At 43.7% G+C, this 20,934-nt stretch overlaps 3 protein-coding genes across 3 annotated transcripts; 1 reads left to right on the top strand and 2 right to left on the bottom strand.

Moving 5' to 3' along the window:
- Nucleotides 1-2,845: 2,845 nt before the first annotated feature.
- On the bottom strand, nucleotides 2,846-3,553 carry LOC131018808 (uncharacterized). Its single transcript, XM_057947516.1, has 2 exons — nucleotides 3,103-3,553; nucleotides 2,846-3,030 (listed from the first exon to the last, which is right to left on the bottom strand). Exons 1-2 carry the CDS (start codon nucleotides 3,551-3,553, stop codon nucleotides 2,846-2,848), a joined length of 636 nt encoding a protein of 211 aa, XP_057803499.1.
- Nucleotides 3,554-6,735: 3,182 nt separating this feature from the next.
- On the bottom strand, nucleotides 6,736-9,552 carry LOC131018810 (uncharacterized). Its single transcript, XM_057947517.1, has 2 exons — nucleotides 7,342-9,552; nucleotides 6,736-7,233 (listed from the first exon to the last, which is right to left on the bottom strand). Exons 1-2 carry the CDS (start codon nucleotides 9,550-9,552, stop codon nucleotides 6,736-6,738), a joined length of 2,709 nt encoding a protein of 902 aa, XP_057803500.1.
- A 6,937-nt stretch (nucleotides 9,553-16,489) lies between these two features.
- Nucleotides 16,490-20,661, top strand: LOC131016728 (probable pectate lyase 4). The gene is made up of 5 exons (XM_057945434.1): nucleotides 16,490-16,837; nucleotides 17,827-18,178; nucleotides 18,259-18,469; nucleotides 18,571-18,642; nucleotides 20,125-20,661. Exons 1-5 carry the CDS (start codon nucleotides 16,588-16,590, stop codon nucleotides 20,356-20,358), a joined length of 1,119 nt encoding a protein of 372 aa, XP_057801417.1. The 5' UTR covers nucleotides 16,490-16,587; the 3' UTR covers nucleotides 20,359-20,661.
- The last annotated feature ends 273 nt before the right edge of the window (nucleotides 20,662-20,934 follow it).

Raw genomic sequence — 20,934 nt, forward strand, 5'->3', positions numbered from 1 at the left:
AATCTCCCAATAATAGTGCCTGCATTGAGCTAAAAATCTCTTTCTTTCCTGCGATGTTAGCTCAGGCCGTAGAATACCACAAACTAAGTAATTGATAATATCTGCATACCAGGGCTCGGCGCTAGCAGGGCTGCTCTGAGCAGCGCTGAGTTCGGCAAGGCTGGTAGAGGTGATCTCGGCAGAACTGGCCAGAGCGGAGCTGGCTTTGATTCTATGCTGGAGATGTCTACTCCTCTGCTCTGGTACCGACTCCCATGCTCTGGTATTCGACTCCTCTGCTTTGGTACCGTAGTTGGTTTCGGCAGAGCGGAATTCGGCAGCTCTGGCTTGGGCAGAGTGGATCTCGGCAGTGCTGCTCTTATCAAAGGTTAATGCATATGTATGCTCAAAAGAAAAAGATTCAGGGATGCAATTGAGACTCGACTCTAGCAGATTTTTATCCAAGCGGGAAAGGTGGTCAGCTACGTGATTCTCACTCCCTTTCCTATCCCTGATTTCTACATCAAACTCTTGCAACAGTAAGACCCAACGGATTAGACGAGCTTTAGCATGAGGTTTAGTCATCAAATATCGAAGTGCAGCATGGTCACTATGGACAATGACCTTAGACCCAATTATGTATGCTCGAAATTTATCTAAGGCAAAGACTACAACAAGCATCTCTTTTTCAGTAGTGGTGTAATTTACTTGTGCGCTATTCAGAGTTAAACTAGCATAGTAAATCACATGTAACATCCTATCCACACGCTGACCTAGCACCGCTCCTACAGCAGCGTTAGACGCATCACACATGATCTCAAAGGGAATCAGGTGCAATCACAACCGGGGCAGAGCTCAACTTAAGTTTTAATGTTTCAAAGGCATTCATACAAGAGTCATCAAAATTGAAAGGAACGTCTTGAGCTAGCAGTTTGCATAGAGGTTGGCTAATTTTAGAGAAATCTTTAATGAAACGTCGATAAAAACCGGCGTGACCTAAGAAACTCCTAATCCCTTTGATATCAATAGGGGGTGGCAACTTTTGGATTACCTCCACCTTGGCTCTGTCAACCTCTAGTCCATGCTTAGACACCACATGACCCAAGACAATCCCGCGAGTAACCATGAAATGACTCTTTTCCCAACTTAAGGTTAGGCCACTTTCAATACACCTTTTCAACACTACATCAATCTTAGTCAAACAATCATGAAAGGACTGCCCAAAAACTGAAAAATCATCCATAAAAACCTCCACGAATTTACCAATCATATCAGAGAATATGGACATCATGCATCGTTGAAACGTCCCGGGTGCATTACACAATCCGAACGGCATCCTCTTCCATGCAAATGTCCCAAAAGGCGTGGTGAAGGCAGTCTTGACTTGATCTTCCGGTGCGATTGCGATTTGGTAGTATCCTGACAAACCATCTAGAAAACAATAAAAATCATGTCCTGCTAAACGGTCTAACATTTGATCAACAAAAGGAAGGGGAAAGTGATCCTTTTTGGTGACGGCATTGAGTTTCCTGTAGTCGACGCACATCCGCCATCCCGTGGTAGGACGCGTCGGTACTAACTCCATCTTGTCATTGCGCATAACCGTCATTCCTCCTTTCTTTGGCACGACATGCACCGGGCTCACCCACTCGCTATCGGCGACTGAATAGATAATCCCTTCGGCAAGAAGCTTAAGGATTTCCTTGCGCACAACCTCCATCAGCATAGGGTTCAAGCGTCGTTGGGCATCTCGCTTGGGTGTAGTTCCTTCCTCTAGGTTGATCCTGTGCATGCATGTGGCTGGACTAATGCCACGTATGTCACCTATGCTCCATCCCAGCGCTGCTTTGTTTCTCTTCAACACCTCGAGCAGTGCCGCTTCTTGCTCTAGAGTCAGAGTCGACGAGATGATGACTGGCTTCTCATTTCCGTCTTCTAAAAAGGCGTACTTGAGATTGGTTGGGAGCTCCTTCAATTCGAGTGCTGGTTTCTTTGCCCCCACCCGTTCCTCCTCTAAGCTGGGCAATGCAGGGCTGCTGGGCAGGTCAGTGCTGCCAGGGCCGAAGTCAGAGCAGCGAAGCCCCCGTGTCAGAGCAGCGCCGAACTCTTCAGCTTCCCGAGCTAGTTCTTCCATGTCTGCTGATCCAGCGCAAACTTCCTCGCATTCCTGCTCCTGTAAAAATACCTTCTCAACCAAGCCATTAATAGCATCTATATATGAGCACTCATTCATAAGGTTAGCCGAAGGCATAGCCCGATTTTCATGCACTGAGAAAGACACCGACTCCCCCAACACTGACATTTTAATAGTTCCATTTTTGACATCAATCAACGTGTTAGTGGTCGCCATAAAGGGCCTTCCTAATAGCAAAGTGTGATCTCGACCATTCTCGTGCACATCCCCAATCTCTAGTACGACAAAATCAACGGGTACTATCAAACCCCCGACTCTAACTAGGATATCTTCTACTATACCACGAGGATATCTGACGGACCTATCAGCAAGTTGGAGGCACATGCGAGTAGATTTTAAATTACCTAACTCTAATTGTTGAAAAATAGAGTAAGGCATCAAGTTAATCCCAGCCCCCAGATCCAACATACCCGTGGCTTCCTTACCATTTTCCAAAGCAATATTAATCACAAAACTACATGGATCACGTTGCTTGGGTGGCAAAGATTGCTGCATGATTGCGTTTGCAACTTCGGAGACCAACACCTTCTCATTGTCACCGAACCTTCTTTTGTTGGATGCCAATTCCTTGAAGAATTTCACGTATGCAGGCACATTTCGGATCACATCAAGTAGAGGCAAATTCACATTTACCTTGGCCAACATATTGTAGAATTCTTCAAACTGCCGGTCCTACTTCTCATTTCTCAGTCTGTTTGGAAAAGGAACCGGTGGTCGATAAGGTGTAGTAGCTTTGTGGAGCTTGACCTCCGTCGCCTTTTCTCCTTCATGTTGCTGGTCTACCTTCTCTCCATCAGTTGGGCTGGCCAGAGCAGAACTCGGCAGCTCTGGTCTGGACTGGGTCAAGCTCGGCATCTCTGGCGAAGTGATTCCGCTGGCGAAGTGATTCTTCTGCTCTGGAGATTGACTTCGCTGCACTGGAGATTGACTTCGCTGGTCTGACTTGGCTCCGCTGGCCTGGCTTGGCTGCTCTGGCGAAGTAAAGGTGGAGCTTGGCTGTTCTGCTCTGGTCAAATTAGGAACCTCCACTTTGTTATCCACCATCTTACCATTGCGAAGAACAGTAACAGCTAGAGCTTGATGCGTCTGAGCAGGTTGACCATGAAACTTCCCGGGTTGCTGTTGTTGTTGGATTTGATTCAAGGCACCGGAAAGTTGTCCAACCGTAGTTTCGAGCCTTTTGATCGTAGAAGCTTGGGACTCCATACTTTGTTTGCTCATTTCCATAAAGGCTTGCAGTGTTTCTTCGAGCGTGGATTTTTGTGGTGGAATCGGCGGTGCATTCTGTTGTGGAATGGATTGCTGCTGTTGGTATTGTGGTCTGTATGGTTGAGAAGACCCCTGCGGTGGTGGGAAATACTGTTGTTGTTGATAGCCCATCTGGGGTGGTCGACGGAATTGATTTCCCCATCCTCCATTCGGCTGACTCCTCCATCCTCCAACGATATTCTGATTGTAGGTTTGGAATCCTTATGCTGCATAGACCTCAGCTTGTCCTTCCGGGGTGAACTCTCCTATTCTATGGCACTCATTAGCTCCATGGCTGAAATCTCCACAGATGCCACACGGCTCAACATATTGCATGACTGGATTTGGCGGGGCTGGCATTGGCGAAGCAGGATTTGGCTGAGTTGGCATCGGTGGTGCTGAACTCTGAATTGGATGATTTTCCATTTTTTCCATCTTCAACTGTTGTACCTCCCGAATGATCGAGGCTAACTGCTGCTGCATCTCGAATTGATTTGTCACCGCGCTGGCTTCAACTCTTCTTCCACGGACGGACTTCTGTTGGGAGCTTTCGGCCAAGGTCTTGAAAATCTCTTTCAGATCTGCCGCAGTCTTCCGAGCTATGTTTCCTCCCGCCGTGCTGTCCACCATAAATTGGGCAGTTTGCACTAACCCATCATAGAAGAACTGCATCAACATCACATTGGTGAATTGATGTTGTGGGCATTGACGGAGGAGTTCTTCATATCTCTCCCAAGCTTCGTGCAAAGGCTCGTCCGCTCCTTGGGTGAACTCCATTATTTTTGTTCTCAGCTCCCGTGTCTTGTGACTTGGGTAGTATTTCAGCATGAACTTTTCACAAGCATCTCCCCACGTAGTGATAGAGTTGGGCGGCAGAGATAGCATCCACGTCCTCGCCCGGTCTTTAAGTGCATAGGGGAAGCACTTGAGCTTGAGTTGGTCCTCCGTGAGAGTAAGTAGAGGAATCGTTTGCACTTGTGTGCAAAAATCTCGGATGAATTGCAGCGCATCCTCGCTTGGCATCCCGTGGAACACGGGCATCAGATTCGAATCATTTGGTTTGAGATTGTAGTTTCTCACAGCAGTGGGGAGCACAATTGCCGACGTGTTGGTATCTCCAATTACCGGCCTGGTGAAGTCTTCCATGTATTCCATATGCTGGGCCATCTCCTTCTTTTCCTTGTTTAATTTCTGCCTAGGGCTGAAATTGGCGGAGCTGGCCTCTTCCTCCTTAGCTTGTTTTGCCGTTTCTGTCGTGTGCTCTGTATCGGCAGAGCTGGCGTCCCCTTTTGTTGGCTGCTCTGAAGGTTCCGAGTCAGAGCTGGCTGGCGAATCTAGTTCCTCCTCTCCTGCGCTCTGCTCTAGCAGTTCAGAATCAGAGTAGGAATCGTCAGTTCTATCACGTGTTTCTCCGTCAGAGTTGGAGTTAGAACTGTCTGTTCCGTCGTCACCGAACACTCCCTTGCATCTATTCTTCCTGAAAATCCCTTCACTCGTACTATGCAAAGGAGACACCAGTTTGGCTTTAAGACTACGGCGTCCCTGCATGCACAACACCGAACAAACGGATTAAACGCACCGAGTGGAAGAAACGTAAAAACAAAAATTAAATAAAGCAAGTAAAAACGACACAACTAAAACGCCTAAGACTTTCCCCGGCAACGGCGCCAAAATTTGACTCAACCTAGCACACCTCTAGTTTGACTTGCAATAGAACAAGGACATCTTAGTAGTGATAAGTTCACCCAGTGTCATCTCTCAAGGAAAGTCTTAAAGGGCTTCTAATTGTATCGCAGGAAAACAGTAAAGAAAGCAATAAAGAGATTGATTATTAAACTAAAACTTTGGAATTAAAAACTTAATCAAAAACCGAATTGTAAAACTAAGCTAGGCGAATTGAACTATTAAACCCTAGACAAGATTTTAAAGAACTTAAATTAAACCTACTTATGAAAGTAAATACTTGTAAAAGTAAAGACTTCTAATCTAGGCGTGAAACTAAAATGTATAATTTAAATTGCATAATTGAAAAGAAAGCATAAACATAAATGAAAAACGTAAACATGATTAAACAGAAATAAATTGAATTGAATTACGAAATATCGTAAACGTCTTGAACGTGCAATTGTGTCACTCAATCATAATCCAAGAAACTAAACTAAAAACTGAATTGAAATCTAACTTAGAACAATAAAAGCTTGAAACTATGAAAAACTATGAAAGCAAGTAAATTCCTAAGCTTCGGATGCCAACAGATTGCAAAGATGGCGTCTAAAACTAGGGCAAAAGATTGATTGGTACAATGAAAAGTATGGCCCTATTTATAGACTTCAATTCCCTAAGGATCACCATGGAAGTTGCCATGCAAAGTAGAACTCGAAAAGGCAATAGAATCGTGCATGATAAGGCAACTTTCCAACTGTGACGCGCGCTCTGGGAACACTCTAACTTTGGCCGAATTCGGGGCTCTCGCCAACGGAATGGCTTCCGCTCTGGCATTCGCCAGAGGAACGGTGAATTCTCTGCTATCGCCAGAGGAACTGCGATTTCTCTTGCTAGCGACTTCTCTGACTGGTGATTCCTCTGACTAGCGACTTCTCTGACGTGTGATTCCGCTGGCGCCTTCGATTTCTCTGGCATTTCCGCACTCGCCGCGATTCCTCTGGCGCCTTGATTCCTCTGGCGCCTTGACTCCTCTGGCGCGGGCCTTCTCGGCTCTGGCACGGGGTTTCGCTTCTCTGACGTGCCAGAGTGGACACAAACATACGATTTTTAGCCCAAACTCTCCAAGATTTGCACTCTTCATCTCGAAAACCTAAATCTCCTGCAAAGCATAAAATAGACCATAAAACGCACCAATTTCCAGAAGATTAATCTTAAAATAATCACATGCAAACCCCTAAAATTAGAACAATTAAACATAAATCAAGCGTAATCTCATCACTCTACGTTTGCTCCACTGCGCTGGCAACTCGAGCCAATAAATCTGCTTTGGTATTCTCGTCCCGAGAAATCTGCTTGATTTTGAATTCCATGAACTTTGCTTTCATTTCGTTGATCTTATTGTAATATGCCCGCATCCGATCTTCTTTGATATGGTATTCTCCTGAGAATTGTTGAGCCACCAACTGGGAGTCGGTTCTGATGATAACACACTCGGCCCGCAACTCTGACAAAATATGTGCTCCTCTGACCACGGCCTCATACTCGGCCTCATTGTTGGACATCCTGCAAGTGAACTTGATAGCAAACTGATATATTCCTGAGCTTGGAAAGATGATGTGTACCCCAATTCCGCACCCTTCTTTGGTGACTTATCCATCCACAAAAGTAATCCAGAACTCCTGCACAGGGCGGTGAGTAGTCTCCTGGATAAAATCTGCCAGAGCTTGTACCTTGATAGCCGTTCTTGGCTCATACTCCACGTCATATTCTCCCAATTCCACGGCCCACTTGACCATCATCCCCGACAAATTCGGTCGCCCTAGTACTTGCCTGAAGGGTAAAGCAGTTCGCACTACTACCCGATGTGATAAGAAGTAAGGCCTTAGTTTCCGAGCCGTGACCATGACCGCCAGAGCAGCCTTTTCGATCTCTGAATAATTCAATTCGGGGCCCTGAATGATCTTGCTGATAAAGTAGATTGGCCTCTGATGATTTCCCTCTTCTCTGATGAGCACCGGGCTGACTGGTTCTTCCCCCACCGCTATGTACAAGTATAACACCTCCCCCTGGACTGGCTTGGTCAGGGTTGGGAGTTCTGCTAGGTAGGTCTTGAGGTCTTCAAATGTCATTCGGCATTCCGCCGTCCACTGAAATTTGGTCCCTATTCTCAGAATTTTGAAGAATGGCATGCTGCGTTTCGCCGATCGGGAGATGAACCTGCTCAGAGCAGTGATACGTCCGTTCAGAGTCTGCACTTCTTTGATTCCTCTGGGTGGGGTCATATCCATAATGGCCTTGACCTTATCTGTATTAACCTCGATTCCTGCTGGAGTAACTTTGTAGCCCAAGAATTTTCCCGTGGTGACCTCAAAGGTGCATTTCGCTGGGTTGAGCATAAGTCGGTGGTTTCTTATGACTGTAAAAATTTCCTCCAGGTCAGAGACGTGATCCTCTGCTCTGACATTGCGTACCAACATGTCGTCAACATAAACCGATATGTTCTTTGAAAGTTGTTCTTTAAAGATTTTTTCCATCATCCTTTGGTATGTAGCCCCAGCATTCTTCAACCCAAATGGCATACTCCTCCAGCCATACACCCCACAACCGACGGCGAAGGCCGTTTTAGCGATGTCCCCTTTATTCATTTTGACTTGATGATACCCCTGGTATGCGTCCATCATAAATAACAACGCACAACCCGATGTAGAGTCCACGAGTTGATCGATCCTCTGCAGAGGATAATGGTCCTTGGGGCAAGCAGCATTTAAATCCCTGTAGTCCACACACATACGCCAGGTGTTTGTTTTCTTTGCCACCATCACGGCGTTCGATATCCCCTCTGGGTATTGTACTTCTTCAATATGGCCCGCATCCAGCAGCCCCTGGACTTGTTCCCTGATCGTGGCATCCTTCTCAGCGCCGAAATGCCTTGTTCTTTGCTTCACTGGTTTGATCTTGGGATCCACATTAAGGCAATGCTCTGCCAATTCTCTGTCTATCCCTTTTAAGTCGGCTGTGCTGAAGGCGAACACATCCGCATTTCTCTGAAGGCAGCTGATTAACTCCTTTCTGACCTGTTCACTCATTGAGGACCCGATCTTGGTCTGAAAACTCTCCTTCCGTGGAAACAATTCAATCATATTACACACATCATTAGTGGATATTAAAGCGGATTTTTTTGTACTATCCTGGTCTTTCAGCAACTTTGTCAGTTCCTGTCGTTCCTCTGCCAGAGCGGCAACATCGCCCACTTTCCCCCTCTTGTGGGTATCTGATCCCTCTGCTGCCCTTTCTCTCTTCTGTCCTGACGAATGCGTGAGCATCCGCACATGGCATTCCTTAGACATTGTCTGATCACCCCATTCTTCTCCCACCCTTCCCCCCTCGACGGGGAATTTCATCTTGAGATGGAACATTGAAATGACTGCTCTGAATGCGGTCAGAGCTGGGCGTCCCAGTATTACATTATAAGATGGCTTTGGCATATCCACCACCAAGAACCGGATCATCCTGGTTTTGCACGCGTCTGACTTGCCCAACGTTATTGGCAATTCTACATACCCTACCGGCATAACCATTTCCCCTCCAAACCTGAACAAAGGAGCATTCGTAGGCTCTATATTGACCCCGATGCCCATATTCTGAAGACATTCTAGATATAAAATGTTCACTGCACTGCCCGAGTCCACAAACACGCGATGTACCATGCAACTGGCTATGTCAGCCTTAATTACTAACGCATCATCATGTGGATACATAAGCGTTCTCAAATCCTCTGACCCGAAAGTGATGGACGGCTCTTCTATCGTGTCCGTGATCCCCATGACTTGTTTAAGATAGTATCCTGATTTCACTGCCCGCAAAACTTGTTTCTTAGCTCTGTTAGATGTCAGTGTTCCATTTTCCCCTAAAATCATATGGACTTCCCTTCTGGGTGGGTCAGGAAGGGCCTGGTCCTCTACCGCGCCTCTGCGATTATCGCGATTGTCCTCTCGCCTGCGATCCCGGTTATTCCCCTGGTCCTGCCTTCGCTCACCTCTATGCTCCGGCCTCTCACCCTGACCCTCGTTGCCTCGGGCTATGAACTGGTCCAGATTGCCCTGTCGTACTAAAAGCTCCAATTGGTACTTAAGGTGTCCACAATGCTTGGTGTAATGCCCGTAAGAATTATGGTATTCACATAGCTTATTGTTGGGGCCCTGTTGAGGCAGCCCGTCCCTGTAACTCCCGGGCGCCCTGAAGAACGGCTGATTTTTTACTAAATGGAAAATTTCCTCTTGGGGTTTGTTCAGTGGAGTGTACTCGTCAAAACGAGTGACCTCATTCACGGTGCGCTGTTGGCGAGGTGGGACCTCTGCTTGGGGAGGAGGAACCCTCGGGGGGCAACCCTCTGAAAGGTGCCCGATCTTGATGTCTATTGTTTCTTTCTGATGCGTCCTCAGCTTTCTTAGCTTTATTCTTGTCATTTTCGGCTTTCCGCGCCATCCTGGCGTTCTCCAACTGTAAATAACCTGGCAGTCTGGCCATGATGTCATCAAAGTCCTTGGCCGGTCTGATTTGTAACTCATCAAAGAAGATCCCCGGCTTCAATCCCCTGACGTACGCGCAGTTCTTAATATGCGACTCTGCCTCTGGCACCTCAAGAGCGGCGAGGTTAAATCTGGCAGTGTATTGCCGGAGTGTTTCGTTCTGGTCTTGCTTGACGTCCATCAATGAAAGGGCCGACTTCCCAACCCTCCGCGAACTTGCAAACTGTCTCAAGAATCGTGTTCGTAAATCATCAAATGAATGAATAGAATTTGGGGCGAGCGTCCCAAACCACAACTGGGCAGGTCCAGTTAGCGTGGTAGAGAAAATTCAGCACTTGATGCCTTCGGTGTACATATGGAGTGTGACTAGTCCTTCAAACCGATTGAGGTGTATCTCCGGATCGGTGGTGCCATCGTAATCCAAAGAAATGGGCTTGTAGCTTCGCGGGAAAGTGTCTGCCAGGATATCATCGGAGAAAGGACTGCGGTTGTTGATGGGGTGGAACCTTGTCGTCTTGGCCCTCTTGTCCTCCTTGTATCTCCCATGTTTCCTTCTTTCCTTCGGCGCGTCACGGGCATGATGACGCTTGTGGGCTCTGTGTTCCAGCCTTCCAGAGGAGTACTCCTGGTCTCGTCCCTCTGACCCTCAAACCTGATGCGACTTCTCTGACTGGTGCGATTTCTCTGCCCGGTATGACTTCCCTGATCTATGAGATCTCTCTCACCTCTGCACCCGCTCATCCCTCTGAGATTTTTCCCTCAGGCTGTCTTCCAGATCTCTGAGTTGATGTTTTAGCTGTGATACTTGATTCTTCAGTTTAGCGGTCTCCCTTGGTCTTTCTTCTTCAAATATAGGGGTGATAGAGTGGCTATCAGATTCGTCCACCCCCTCCCTTCTGACAATGCTCCCTAGACGGGCGCGGCTCCCTTCTGGGCGTCTCTCCAGTTCCCTCTCAGCAGGGAGTCTTGGTATCTCCTTAAGCAGCGGGGCCTGCTTAATTGTGAGTTGATTGTTCACCTCCAGAGCAGCGGGAGGCGGGGCTTCAGTGCCCTGTTGGTTGAGCCCTCCTAGCAGGGGAGCCGTGGCGGGGACGGTGGACAACAGAGGAGTCCCCAAGGCCTGGCGCACACTAGCGTAGTTGAACAGAGCCATCATTTGCTCTGCCAGTCCAAAGTTTAGCGATCCACCACCAGATGTGGGGACCAAGCTTGGCATGTCGGAACCCGATGTCACCAGAGCAGATCTCTGGATGTTAACATTTTGCCCTGTCAGTGGGGTAGCTGAGATAGCGTGGAAGCCTGGCGGCGTGGTGAAGACGGTGCTAGCCTGCACACCGTTGAACAGCGAAGTAGGAACCTCCGTAGTGTGAGCAGCGGAGTTAAGCCCTGCGTTGTCAAACTCCTTCTCAAGAGTACGGCGAGCATCGGAAGAGTCCATAGTACCTAGATAGGGAAAATGTAAGAAACTATTTCAAGTAAAAAAAATAGATTAGACCGTCCGTTATCAGAGAAATACGCAACGTAGAGCGTCCCGAACAGTGGCACGAAGGCCATTAAGAGATCCCCAGAGAAACACCCCCGTGCCCTAGGAAATAAACCCAGGACACAGTTTAAAATATGAGCCGAGAGGACAATGGATATTTCCCATAGATTCAGAGTTAAACTCACGAGAGAGAACGTATAATCCGGCGAAATAATCATGAAAACCCCAAAAAACACAAAGACAGAACACCAATCAACAGATCGTTAGTGAAATACGTTAGATCCGTAAGAAAAATGTAGATTAGACCAGAAAACATTATAACCACACACAACTATCAAAATTACGTAAACATAAACACAGATTAAGGCCCGATCCTCCGCGCCCATTCCCTTCCCGACATGCACATGCAGGGGAAAACATGAAAATCACAGATCTCAGAGGCTCGTAGCTAGATCAGCAAAAACAACATGAATATCAGTGTAAATTCGCTTGGATAATCGGATCGACGGCTCAATCGGTGCCTGCGCACGCAAATCCGACCGTAATTACGGATCTGCATGCGTCGGCGACTAAAACTCACGTCCTAGCCCAGATTTTCCCACAGACGGCGCCAGCTGGTAAAGCATAAATGAACGGTGACCGTTTGTTTGGTGAATTATCGGTGAATCATGGATTTCACCTAGAGATTGATCGTAAAAGTGAGAGAAGATTGCTAGATTGCTGATAGCACGAGGAAAGATTGTTGCAGTAATAAAAGTATTGAAAGCGTCCCATTACAAAGTGTGTATGTGCGACTATTTATAGATTACACGTTGAGGGTAGAATAGTAAATTCAGTGCTTGAAACATGCGCCTCGCGTGGTCAAGGGCATAATAGTAAATTTGTCCTTAGGCGGGAGATTTTCCCGCTCCTCTGGTGATTTCCCGGGCGAAGGTCATTTCTCTGGCGAGAATGGCTTCTCTGGTGCAGACCGTTCCTCTGGTAAGGCCCATTTCTCTGACTTTTCTACGAGACTCTATTTCTTTGATGAATCCCGCTCCTCTGACGAGCCCATTCCTCTGGCTAAGACCACTTCTCTGCTCTGCACGTATTACTCCTCATCACCAAGTCCTTGAGTTCGATAATCGCCTTCAAATGTTCCTCGTGAATTTTCGACTTCCCAACTATCGCACCATCTAGCCACTCGTGTTCCTCGGGATTGGGTATGAATTTTCCACCCGCGGCTTCAAATGGATTGATATTGCGCCGCATCCATTACCAGATTCTTCCCCGTTTCTTTATCAGCCTGGGTAGTAGGACGGTTCGCCAAAATACTTTTCTTCGTTATTTCTGCATAACTAATATTTTCCATAACGAGAGCTGATCTGGTTATGTTCTGTACCCTTTTATGAAGTTTTCTCTATACCCTTCTCTTTGTTTTCCAATCACTTGTATTTCGATACATTTGCTCGGATTTTTTGTAGCTTCCTATCCAGGTACTGTCGAGCTTCCTTTCAATCTACAACACATCATTGCATTATTTAAAATGCACAAATGCAAATCTCCATCCCAACTTATTTCTTTTGTTTGGAATCATCACATCCAACACTTTGCCATACCTCTTGAATATCTCAACAAAGTCGTTTACCTTCCAATTTTCAGGAAAGTTGGTGATATAAAAATTGCAGATATCGTTGTTCTTTAGACTCTTCGATTTAGAGATCTCTTCTAAATGTTGATTGCCTCTGGAAAATTTCGGATACTCTATCTCTTTTTGGTGTGATAATATTATCCCTCATTGGAGTGAAAATGAAGAACGAGTAAAGGTCAAATTCTATTTTGTAAGAAATGAGGAAAAATAAATGAGGAATTTAAAGACTGAAATTTTTATTATCCCTCATTTTCTCTTGATAAATTTATAACTAAAGAAAACACACCACAAAAAATAATTATGTATGTTTAATGTTTATAACTTACAAGTGAATAGTTCTAATTAATTAATTAAAGAGTGGATTATAAAATGGCCACTTTCATATTGTAAAATAAAAAATTGTCCACTAAGATAAAAATATTAAAAACTGGCCAGTGTTACCAAAATACCCTTCACATTAAAAATTAAAAAATGTCCACTTCATTTTACCCTTTAAACATCACCCCTTTAAAAAATCCCGCAATTCACAACCAGTGTGAATTCACAATTCACAACCAGTCGAATTCACAACCAAATTTTTTTGTTTGTGAATTCACAATCAGTCGAATTCACAGTCAAAATTTAATTTACAACCAAAAATTTTTGGTTGTGAATTCACAATTAGTCGAATTCACAGTCAAAATTTAATTTACAACCAAAAATTTTTGGTTGTGTATTCACAACCAGTCGAATTCACAACCAGAATTTTTTGGTTGTGAATTCACAACCAGTCGAATTCACAACCATAATTTATTTTGGTTGTGAAATCAAGTAGTTGTGAATTTAAGTTTTTAAAGCTTGAATTCACAATTAAAACTATAATTTATTTTGGTTGTGAATTTATAAATTTGGTTGTAAATTCAAAAATATTAAGTTGTGAATTCATCGAGCTAGTTGTGAATTCAAGAACATTAAGTTGTGAATTCATCGAACTGATTGTGAATTTAAAAACAATAAGTTGTGAATTCATTAATCTAGTTGTGATTTCAAGAAAATTACGTTGTGAATTCATAAATCTAATTGTGAATTCAAGAAAATTACGTTGTGAATTCAAGAAAATTACGTTGTGAATTCATAAATCTAATTGTGAATTCAAGAAAATTACGTTGTGAATTCAAGAACATTAAATCTTCAGCGAAGCTCCTAATAGCCAATTCAAGATCTTCTAGCATCACAACTGAATATTAACAAATCTCTCTAGTGGCACTCAATATTCTCATTATATATCATACTGCTACAAACCAAGAAATGATTTTACCGACATGAAAGCCATTTTTCTTCATCAATTTATACTCCCATCTACCTACTAAAATTAACCTCTGCAATTGCTAAAATAAACAGCCAACTCTGAACATTAACAATAGAAGCAAATTCTGTAGTAGCACTAAATTTTCTCATTACATATCACACTGCAACAAACCAATAAATTATTTCATTGGCATGAAAACCATTTTCCATCAACATATACTCCCATCTACATACCAAATTTACCTCTGCAATTGCAAAAACACACAGCCATTATATTCATTCTCTCAAGATAACCAGCATCGTCTAGCTCTGTCGTTTCGACTTCTCCGCCACTCAGCCCTAAATCGAAAATTGTCGCCTCCAATTTTGATTCCCGACGTCGGCAGTCACAGACCGCCACCGCCGTTGCTCCCCCTCACCTCTGAACCCCAGCGGTGGCACGGCCACAAGCCGACCTGTCGAATTTGAACCAGCGACACTGGAGGGGAGGTCGAAGGTGATGTTGACGTTGCTGGAGTTGGCGGCGGCACTGCCGGTGGTCTGGAAGAGAGTGGTGACGAGCTTGCCGGAGGGAGGAATGCGGCGGAGGTCGGAGAGGGAGAGGAACTCGAGGATTCATTATCCGAAGAGGTTGGTGATTCATTATCCATTCTCCCCTATGGACTGCTCGGCCTCAAGCGACAGGGCGGCAGAAAGCTGAGAGAGTGGAGAGAGAGAGAGAGAGAGAGAGAGAGAGAGAGAGAGAATTCGCAGATTTAGAGAGAGATGGAGAAGAAAAGAGAGAGAGCAGCGGATAGATTGAGAGAAATTTTTATTTTTAAGGGAAGGGTATTTCCGTCTTTTTGTTCAAAAACTGGCCACTTATTATTATTTTTTATCTTAGTGGACAATTTTTAATTTTACAATATGAAAGTGGATAGTTTATATATTAGCTCTTAATTAAATACTCCCTCCGTCCCAATAATGAAGTCCCCTTTCTTTTGGGCACGGGTATTTAGGAGAGTTAAAGTAGATGTAAAAACAGTAGGGACCACATAATTAGTGTTTTAATTAGTATTATTTTATTTCTTAATTAACACCCACACACATACACTCAATCGCTAAATCGCTAAGGAGAGAGCCGCCTCCTCCGGCAACTCCGCCGCCAGCCTCCCTCTGAAATTCGGCAGCCGCAGCGGTTAGCAAGGCCAACACAACAAGCTTCGATTTCCGGCAGCCGCAGCGGTTAGCAAAGCCGCCAATCGCCTCCCCCTTTCTCCTAACCTTCATCTCTCTAAATCACACTGAAACTCTAGATCTCTAAATCTGCCCCTCAAGCTTCGATTTCCGGCGTCCGCACTGACGCTCCTCAAGCTTCGATTCACCTCTCTCCCGAAGCTTCGATTCACGCTCCTCCGCACCTCAAGCTTCGATTCACCTCTCTCCCCCGACTGACGCTCACACATCAACACCAACTGCACAAGCCAACACAACAACACCTCTCTCCGCGAACCGCCGCTGCTGTGCTCGATTTCCGGCGAGGCAGCAGGAGCTCCACCTTCGTCGCTCCATCTGGAATTCGCCGCCGCCGCTGCTGAGGGGCCGGCGAGTCGCCGCCGTTATTCCTGCTGAGAGGCGGTGGAGGCAGTGGAGCCGTCGCCAGGAGAGGGCAGAGCCCTGGTCACCGAAAAATGGGCGGCGAGGCAGGGGAGGAAGAGGGCGGAGAGAAATCTAGGGTTTGCAGTGGTGGCGTTGGAGGCGGTGCAAGAGGATGGCGGCAGAGGCGCGAGGCGGTGGAAGGTGGAGGCGGTGGAAGGTGGAAGGTGGTGGAGGCGGTGGAAGGTGGAGGTGGTGAAAGAAGAAGATGAGAGAGGGGAGAGATGATAGACGATTTGAGAGAGAAGTGAGAAGTGAGGAGAGAGAGAGAGAGGGGCAGGTGGGTTTGGTTTGTGAGAGGAGAGAGAGAGACCTAATTAAATCTATTAATTGTATTCTAATTAATGCTAAAAAAGGAAATGAGACTTGAATATTGGGACGGCCCAAAAAGGAATACGGGAGTTGAATATTGGGACGGAGGGAGTATGTATTGATATAGAACAAATTTTTGTATATGAAAAAATTATTTCTTTAAAGAAAAATGGGTTTTGGCAAATTAAATTACGAAATATTTCAGAATTGTAATTTTAACGTGACTCTTGAAGTGTAGCGAATTAAATCACCATCTTCCAATTTTTGTAATTTCATCCCCCCAATTTTTTTTTCTCGTCGCGTCGAAGTGTTGAATTAGAGCTTATATGAATTAGTAAACACGATGTCGTTTTTATGAACCATAAACAACGTCATTTCGTACAATTTCAATTAAAAAGATTTTTTTATAGTAGATAATATTTTTATTATTAATTAATTTGACTCCTAAGTCCTAAATGATACCAACATTATAAATTTTTGTATAATTTAAAAATTACTATTAAAAAGGTCATGTGGTTCGATGTACGGAAAGACGTAACAATTAACGATAGGAAAATTAAGTTTTGCCAAATTGGGCAAATTTCAGTTACAAAACCCACTATTAAATACTTGAACGATCTGGGAAATGGGAAATCAGCATGGGCGTCACTCAATCTCGGGCCACCGCAAGAACAATCATCCTCCGCCGCTTAATTACGGCCCAAATCCCGCAAATTCTGCCCCGTCAACATTCGGGAATCCGAATATGGGTCTGCGTTTGCCGTACGGCCACGTCGATTCCAGTCTGCGGGCGGTGGCTGGACAGGCCGAGGGCTTCGGCCGTTTCGCCGTCGGCGGCCTAAACGGAGCCGTTTACCGCGTCACCACCCTCGCTGGTAAGAAATGATCACAAGTTTGGTTTTTTCTTTTCCCCTAGTATTTAGTTTCGATGAAAATGGTTTATGAGGGATGAGTTGATCAGGAAATTTGAGTGCCGCAGTTTGCTCTTTGCTGCTTTTCATCGTGTTTTCAAGTCCTCTTTTTATCCATTGAACTGGGATTCTTTCAACTAGTAGTTTTGTGGCGAATTTCCAATGCTTAGTTTCAAATTTGAATGTTGCGAACTACTATATGATTGGTATCATAACATTGATAAATCTGTCGCTTTTTTGTCTGTAAAGCATTTGTTGATGCCATTGTTGTTGAAAGTTTGAGGATAGTAAATATTAGGTGAAGGATCAAATTCAAACAGTCTTTTTTATTCTGTTAAGTAGAAACCAATCTATTCCATGGTCAAGATTGATTTATCAAACAGGATTGTGCTTTTTTAGGCATAAAATAAGTTGATAAAAGTGTCACGTATCACCCAGACTTCCACTTTGTGTGTTAGAAACTTAGAAGCATTGTTTGTCTACATATCCTTGTTTTCCAGTGAGCTAAAATAATATCTACTCTTATAAACCTTAGCTTTTGTACATAAAGACAGACATGGATACGGCTAAGGAAGTCAGAGAAGAGCATGATTTTGATGAAACAAAAGTAAACTACCTTCCTGGAAATCACCTAAATATCAATGAACGGGATAGTTTCTGCTTTAGTTCCCGATGGATTCGTTGAGTCCATTGCGCCTTATTCTCACCATTAGCTGGTAATAACTCGGTGCCTTGTCGTATAGTTTCATTTTCTATGGATTTCTTCTTTGGAGAATTGATGTTATGTCCTCGTTGAGAATTAATACTGGTACTTGCACTTGCACGGAAAGCATTACTATTGTACCATTATCATAGTTATGTTATACGCTGAAAAGTGAGCAAGCTAAAAACTGATTCATTTTTCATTATCTGCTGGTATGCATTTTATCAATCCTCTTTGATGCATGTTGCAGATGATGGGCCAGGCTCACTACGTGATGGATGCCGTAAAAAAGAGCCTTTATGGATCATCTTTGAAGTTTCGGGAACCATTGAACTCTCGTCTTATTGTAATGTGTCCTCGTATAAAACTGTTGATGGGCGTGGTCAAAGAGTTAAACTCACTGGGAAAGGCTTGAGGTTGAAGGACTGTGAACATGTAATCATTTGCAATCTCCTATTTGAAGGGGGTAGAGGGCATGATGTTGATGGGATTCAGATAAAACCTAATTCAAAGCATATCTGGATAGATCGTTGCAGTCTCAGTGATTATGATGATGGACTGATTGATATCACTCGACAAAGCACAGATATTACTGTTTCTAGGTCTGCTATGGCTTTCAAATAAATGTTTTTGGTTATCTCTTGTGTCTGGATATCCTTGACCTTCTTAAAATTATGTGCAGGTGTTACTTTGCAAATCATGACAAAACCATGCTCATTGGTGCCGATCCATCCCACACGGACGACAGATGCATACGAGTTACCATTCATCATTGCTTCTTCGATGGGACACGACAGCGGCAGCCGCGTGTCAGATTTGGGAAAGTACATTTGTATAATAATTATACCAGAAACTGGGGCATTTATGCTGTGTGTGCCAGTGTAGAGTCACAGGTAATATGTCGGGGCTTTTGGTTGTGTGGAATGTGCATTGCTCCAAAGATAGATTTGTTTTCTATGCACTTGTCTCAGATGGTCTCTTTCTCCACACATAGGTCTATTCCCAATGCAACTTTTATGAAGCTGGCCAACAGAAGAAGGTGGCCTTTAAATATTACACGGAGAAGGTATAATGTGTTTTCTATTTACTCACACTTGATTTTTGCATTGTTTGCTTTTTGTTACGGTGCAACAATTTATGATACATCACCTAAATTCACAATATTATATACTATTATACTGGCAATCCTGAGTTCCATGTGTTTGTGGGATAAATGAGTTAAACCTTGCCCATTTTTGTGGTTTATTCAAAAATATGTGGGAGAATGACTTATAGCTGTGAGATGATCATTTTGTTATTGTTATTTTCCTTTACTTCCTCTCATCTACGTCGATCTTATAGTAATTTCCGAAGATTTTTGTGCTTATTTTTTAAGCTAATGCAAGGAAATTCTAAAATTTTATTTTTCCTTTGTTAATCATCTTACTAAATCAAATAGCTTTGTTATTATGATTTTTGACAAAGTTGTTTCTGTTTCGGCTTTTCCTACTTCTTAGCTATCACACATTATGAAACAAACCACAAATATGAATCTTAAACCTTCTAAATAATGTCATTTGGAACAAACCAGACTATCAGAGTTTACCTTCTTCCAGACCATATAACGGCATGCCTTTTGCCTTCAATTCTTTATTTGCGTAGATATTGTATTCCATCTTACTGGTGATTTGGAAAATATACATTGTTCTATTGTAAACGGATGAACTTTACATGATTAATTTGGCAAAAGTAGCTCTCGCAGATGATGACAAAGGCCGGGTTTCAACATTTTCACTATCTTGTTTGTGCAACTTAGGTTTACTAAACTTGCTATATCTTTTTTTGGCTATGGCTACAAGATTGGGGTGCCGACTTTAACCCTTTTTTTGTCTTGGATACTGGTTTAATTTAATTCTGCAATAGCTATCTTTCTCTAAATTCCGCTTTTCTATTAGATGAAATGCATTGGGATCAATATAATATGGCTTGTTTCAGTATTATTTTGGCAGAAAAAATACTTCATTTGTTAGTGCAATTGGAACGCTACCTATATCTGGTATGAAATAAACTAATGAGTATACTTCTTGGATAGATGTGACTCCATATCTCATCACTACGCTTGAGAGCTTTCTAAATGTGGAATATGACTGATGAATGATGATGATAAGTTTTGGGGTAATTACGACTTGATAGCCCAAAGTATGCACCTCTTTTAGAAATGTCCTACACTTGCAAGAATGACACATTAGTACCCGATAAGTTGTCTTTGTTTTCAAATCTATGACGGACCCACTTTTCCTGTACCAAAAGGTCGTGCAGAAATGTGCAAAACAATTTCCACACAGCTTTCTGGTTTCCGACATGACTTTTTGGTACCGAAAAAATGGGCTCATCCTAGATTTGTAACCGAAGCTAATTTATTGGGTACTGATCTGTCATTATAAAGTATGGGATATTTTTGAAGTGCTGTGCATGCTTTGGGTTAGAAAGTGACATTTACGCTTGAAAATTACACAACATAAGTATTGCTTGTTGTCAATTAACTTAATAGAACTCTTGGACACTGTAGGCAGCTGACAAGAGCGAGGAATGCAGTGGCTGCATCAGATCCGATGGTGATATATTCCTTGGCGGAACTAAGTCGGGTTTGACGCCCCTCCCAAGTGAAACATGCGTTTTTCATCCTTCCGGGTTCTATGATGCATGGACAGTGGAACCACCAACAGATGAACTGAAACATTTTCTTCAACACTGCACGGGATGGCAAGGTATCCCCCGCCCTGCTGATCTTCCGATTTCTTGATTCCACTTACTACTTGTTTGTTGCACTTTCTCGTGGCGTGCCATCATCTACTAGACGGCCCTACTCATTACTAGACTCAATCTGCCATGTCGAGACTTCTTTTCGTGCGCACCTTGAATATCTCCTTCTCATTAAGGCAGTACTAATGTGAACACGGATCTCACTATCTCATTGTTGCTTTCTTGGTTATTATTGACTTGTGAGGTAAACTGAGTAGCTGGATTATATAAATAATGTATTCTGACTGGAAAATGACTTCTCCAGAAATAAATTTAATGAAGCAATTATTTCTGACTTAGAAAATTCAATTTTGATGGACTTTCCAAGATAATTATAGTTAGTAGTGCAGGGAGTAACTGAGGGAGATTTAGTAATGCCAATTTTGTTGAAATATTCACAAACGGTCACTTCTGTTCATTCAGATTTAGATTTGCTGATTAATTCTTTCAGATTGTGAATTGCAAGTTGATATGACCATGCATTTAAAACTCATGTCTTTGATTGACCCTCTTTCTCAAATTAGACTAAATGAAAAAAGTGATTCAGCTGTATGGAAATGGATGGTATTTTGATTTA

This window comes from Salvia miltiorrhiza, chromosome 3 (assembly GCF_028751815.1).
Source record: "Salvia miltiorrhiza cultivar Shanhuang (shh) chromosome 3, IMPLAD_Smil_shh, whole genome shotgun sequence".
NCBI lineage: Eukaryota > Viridiplantae > Streptophyta > Magnoliopsida > Lamiales > Lamiaceae > Salvia > Salvia miltiorrhiza.

Bases quoted from the DNA above. Each gene is read 5' to 3' on its own strand.
- LOC131018808 (XM_057947516.1), bottom strand. From the start codon at position 3,553: ATGGGCTATCAACAACAACAGTATTTCCCACCACCGCAGGGGTCTTCT. The intron at 3,031-3,102 runs GTCAATCTCCAG...TCACTTCGCCAG, and splicing joins AGCCAAGTCAGACCAGCGAA to AGATGCCGAGCTTGACCCAG.
- LOC131018810 (XM_057947517.1), bottom strand. From the start codon at position 9,552: ATGACAAGAATAAAGCTAAGAAAGCTGAGGACGCATCAGAAAGAAACA. The intron at 7,234-7,341 runs GTGCAGACTCTG...ACCAAATTTCAG, and splicing joins CACCCAGAGGAATCAAAGAA to TGGACGGCGGAATGCCGAAT.
- LOC131016728 (XM_057945434.1), top strand. From the start codon at position 16,588: ATGGGAAATCAGCATGGGCGTCACTCAATCTCGGGCCACCGCAAGAAC. The intron at 18,179-18,258 runs GTCTGCTATGGC...AATTATGTGCAG, and splicing joins ACAGATATTACTGTTTCTAG to GTGTTACTTTGCAAATCATG. The intron at 18,643-20,124 runs GTATAATGTGTT...TGGACACTGTAG, and splicing joins TTAAATATTACACGGAGAAG to GCAGCTGACAAGAGCGAGGA.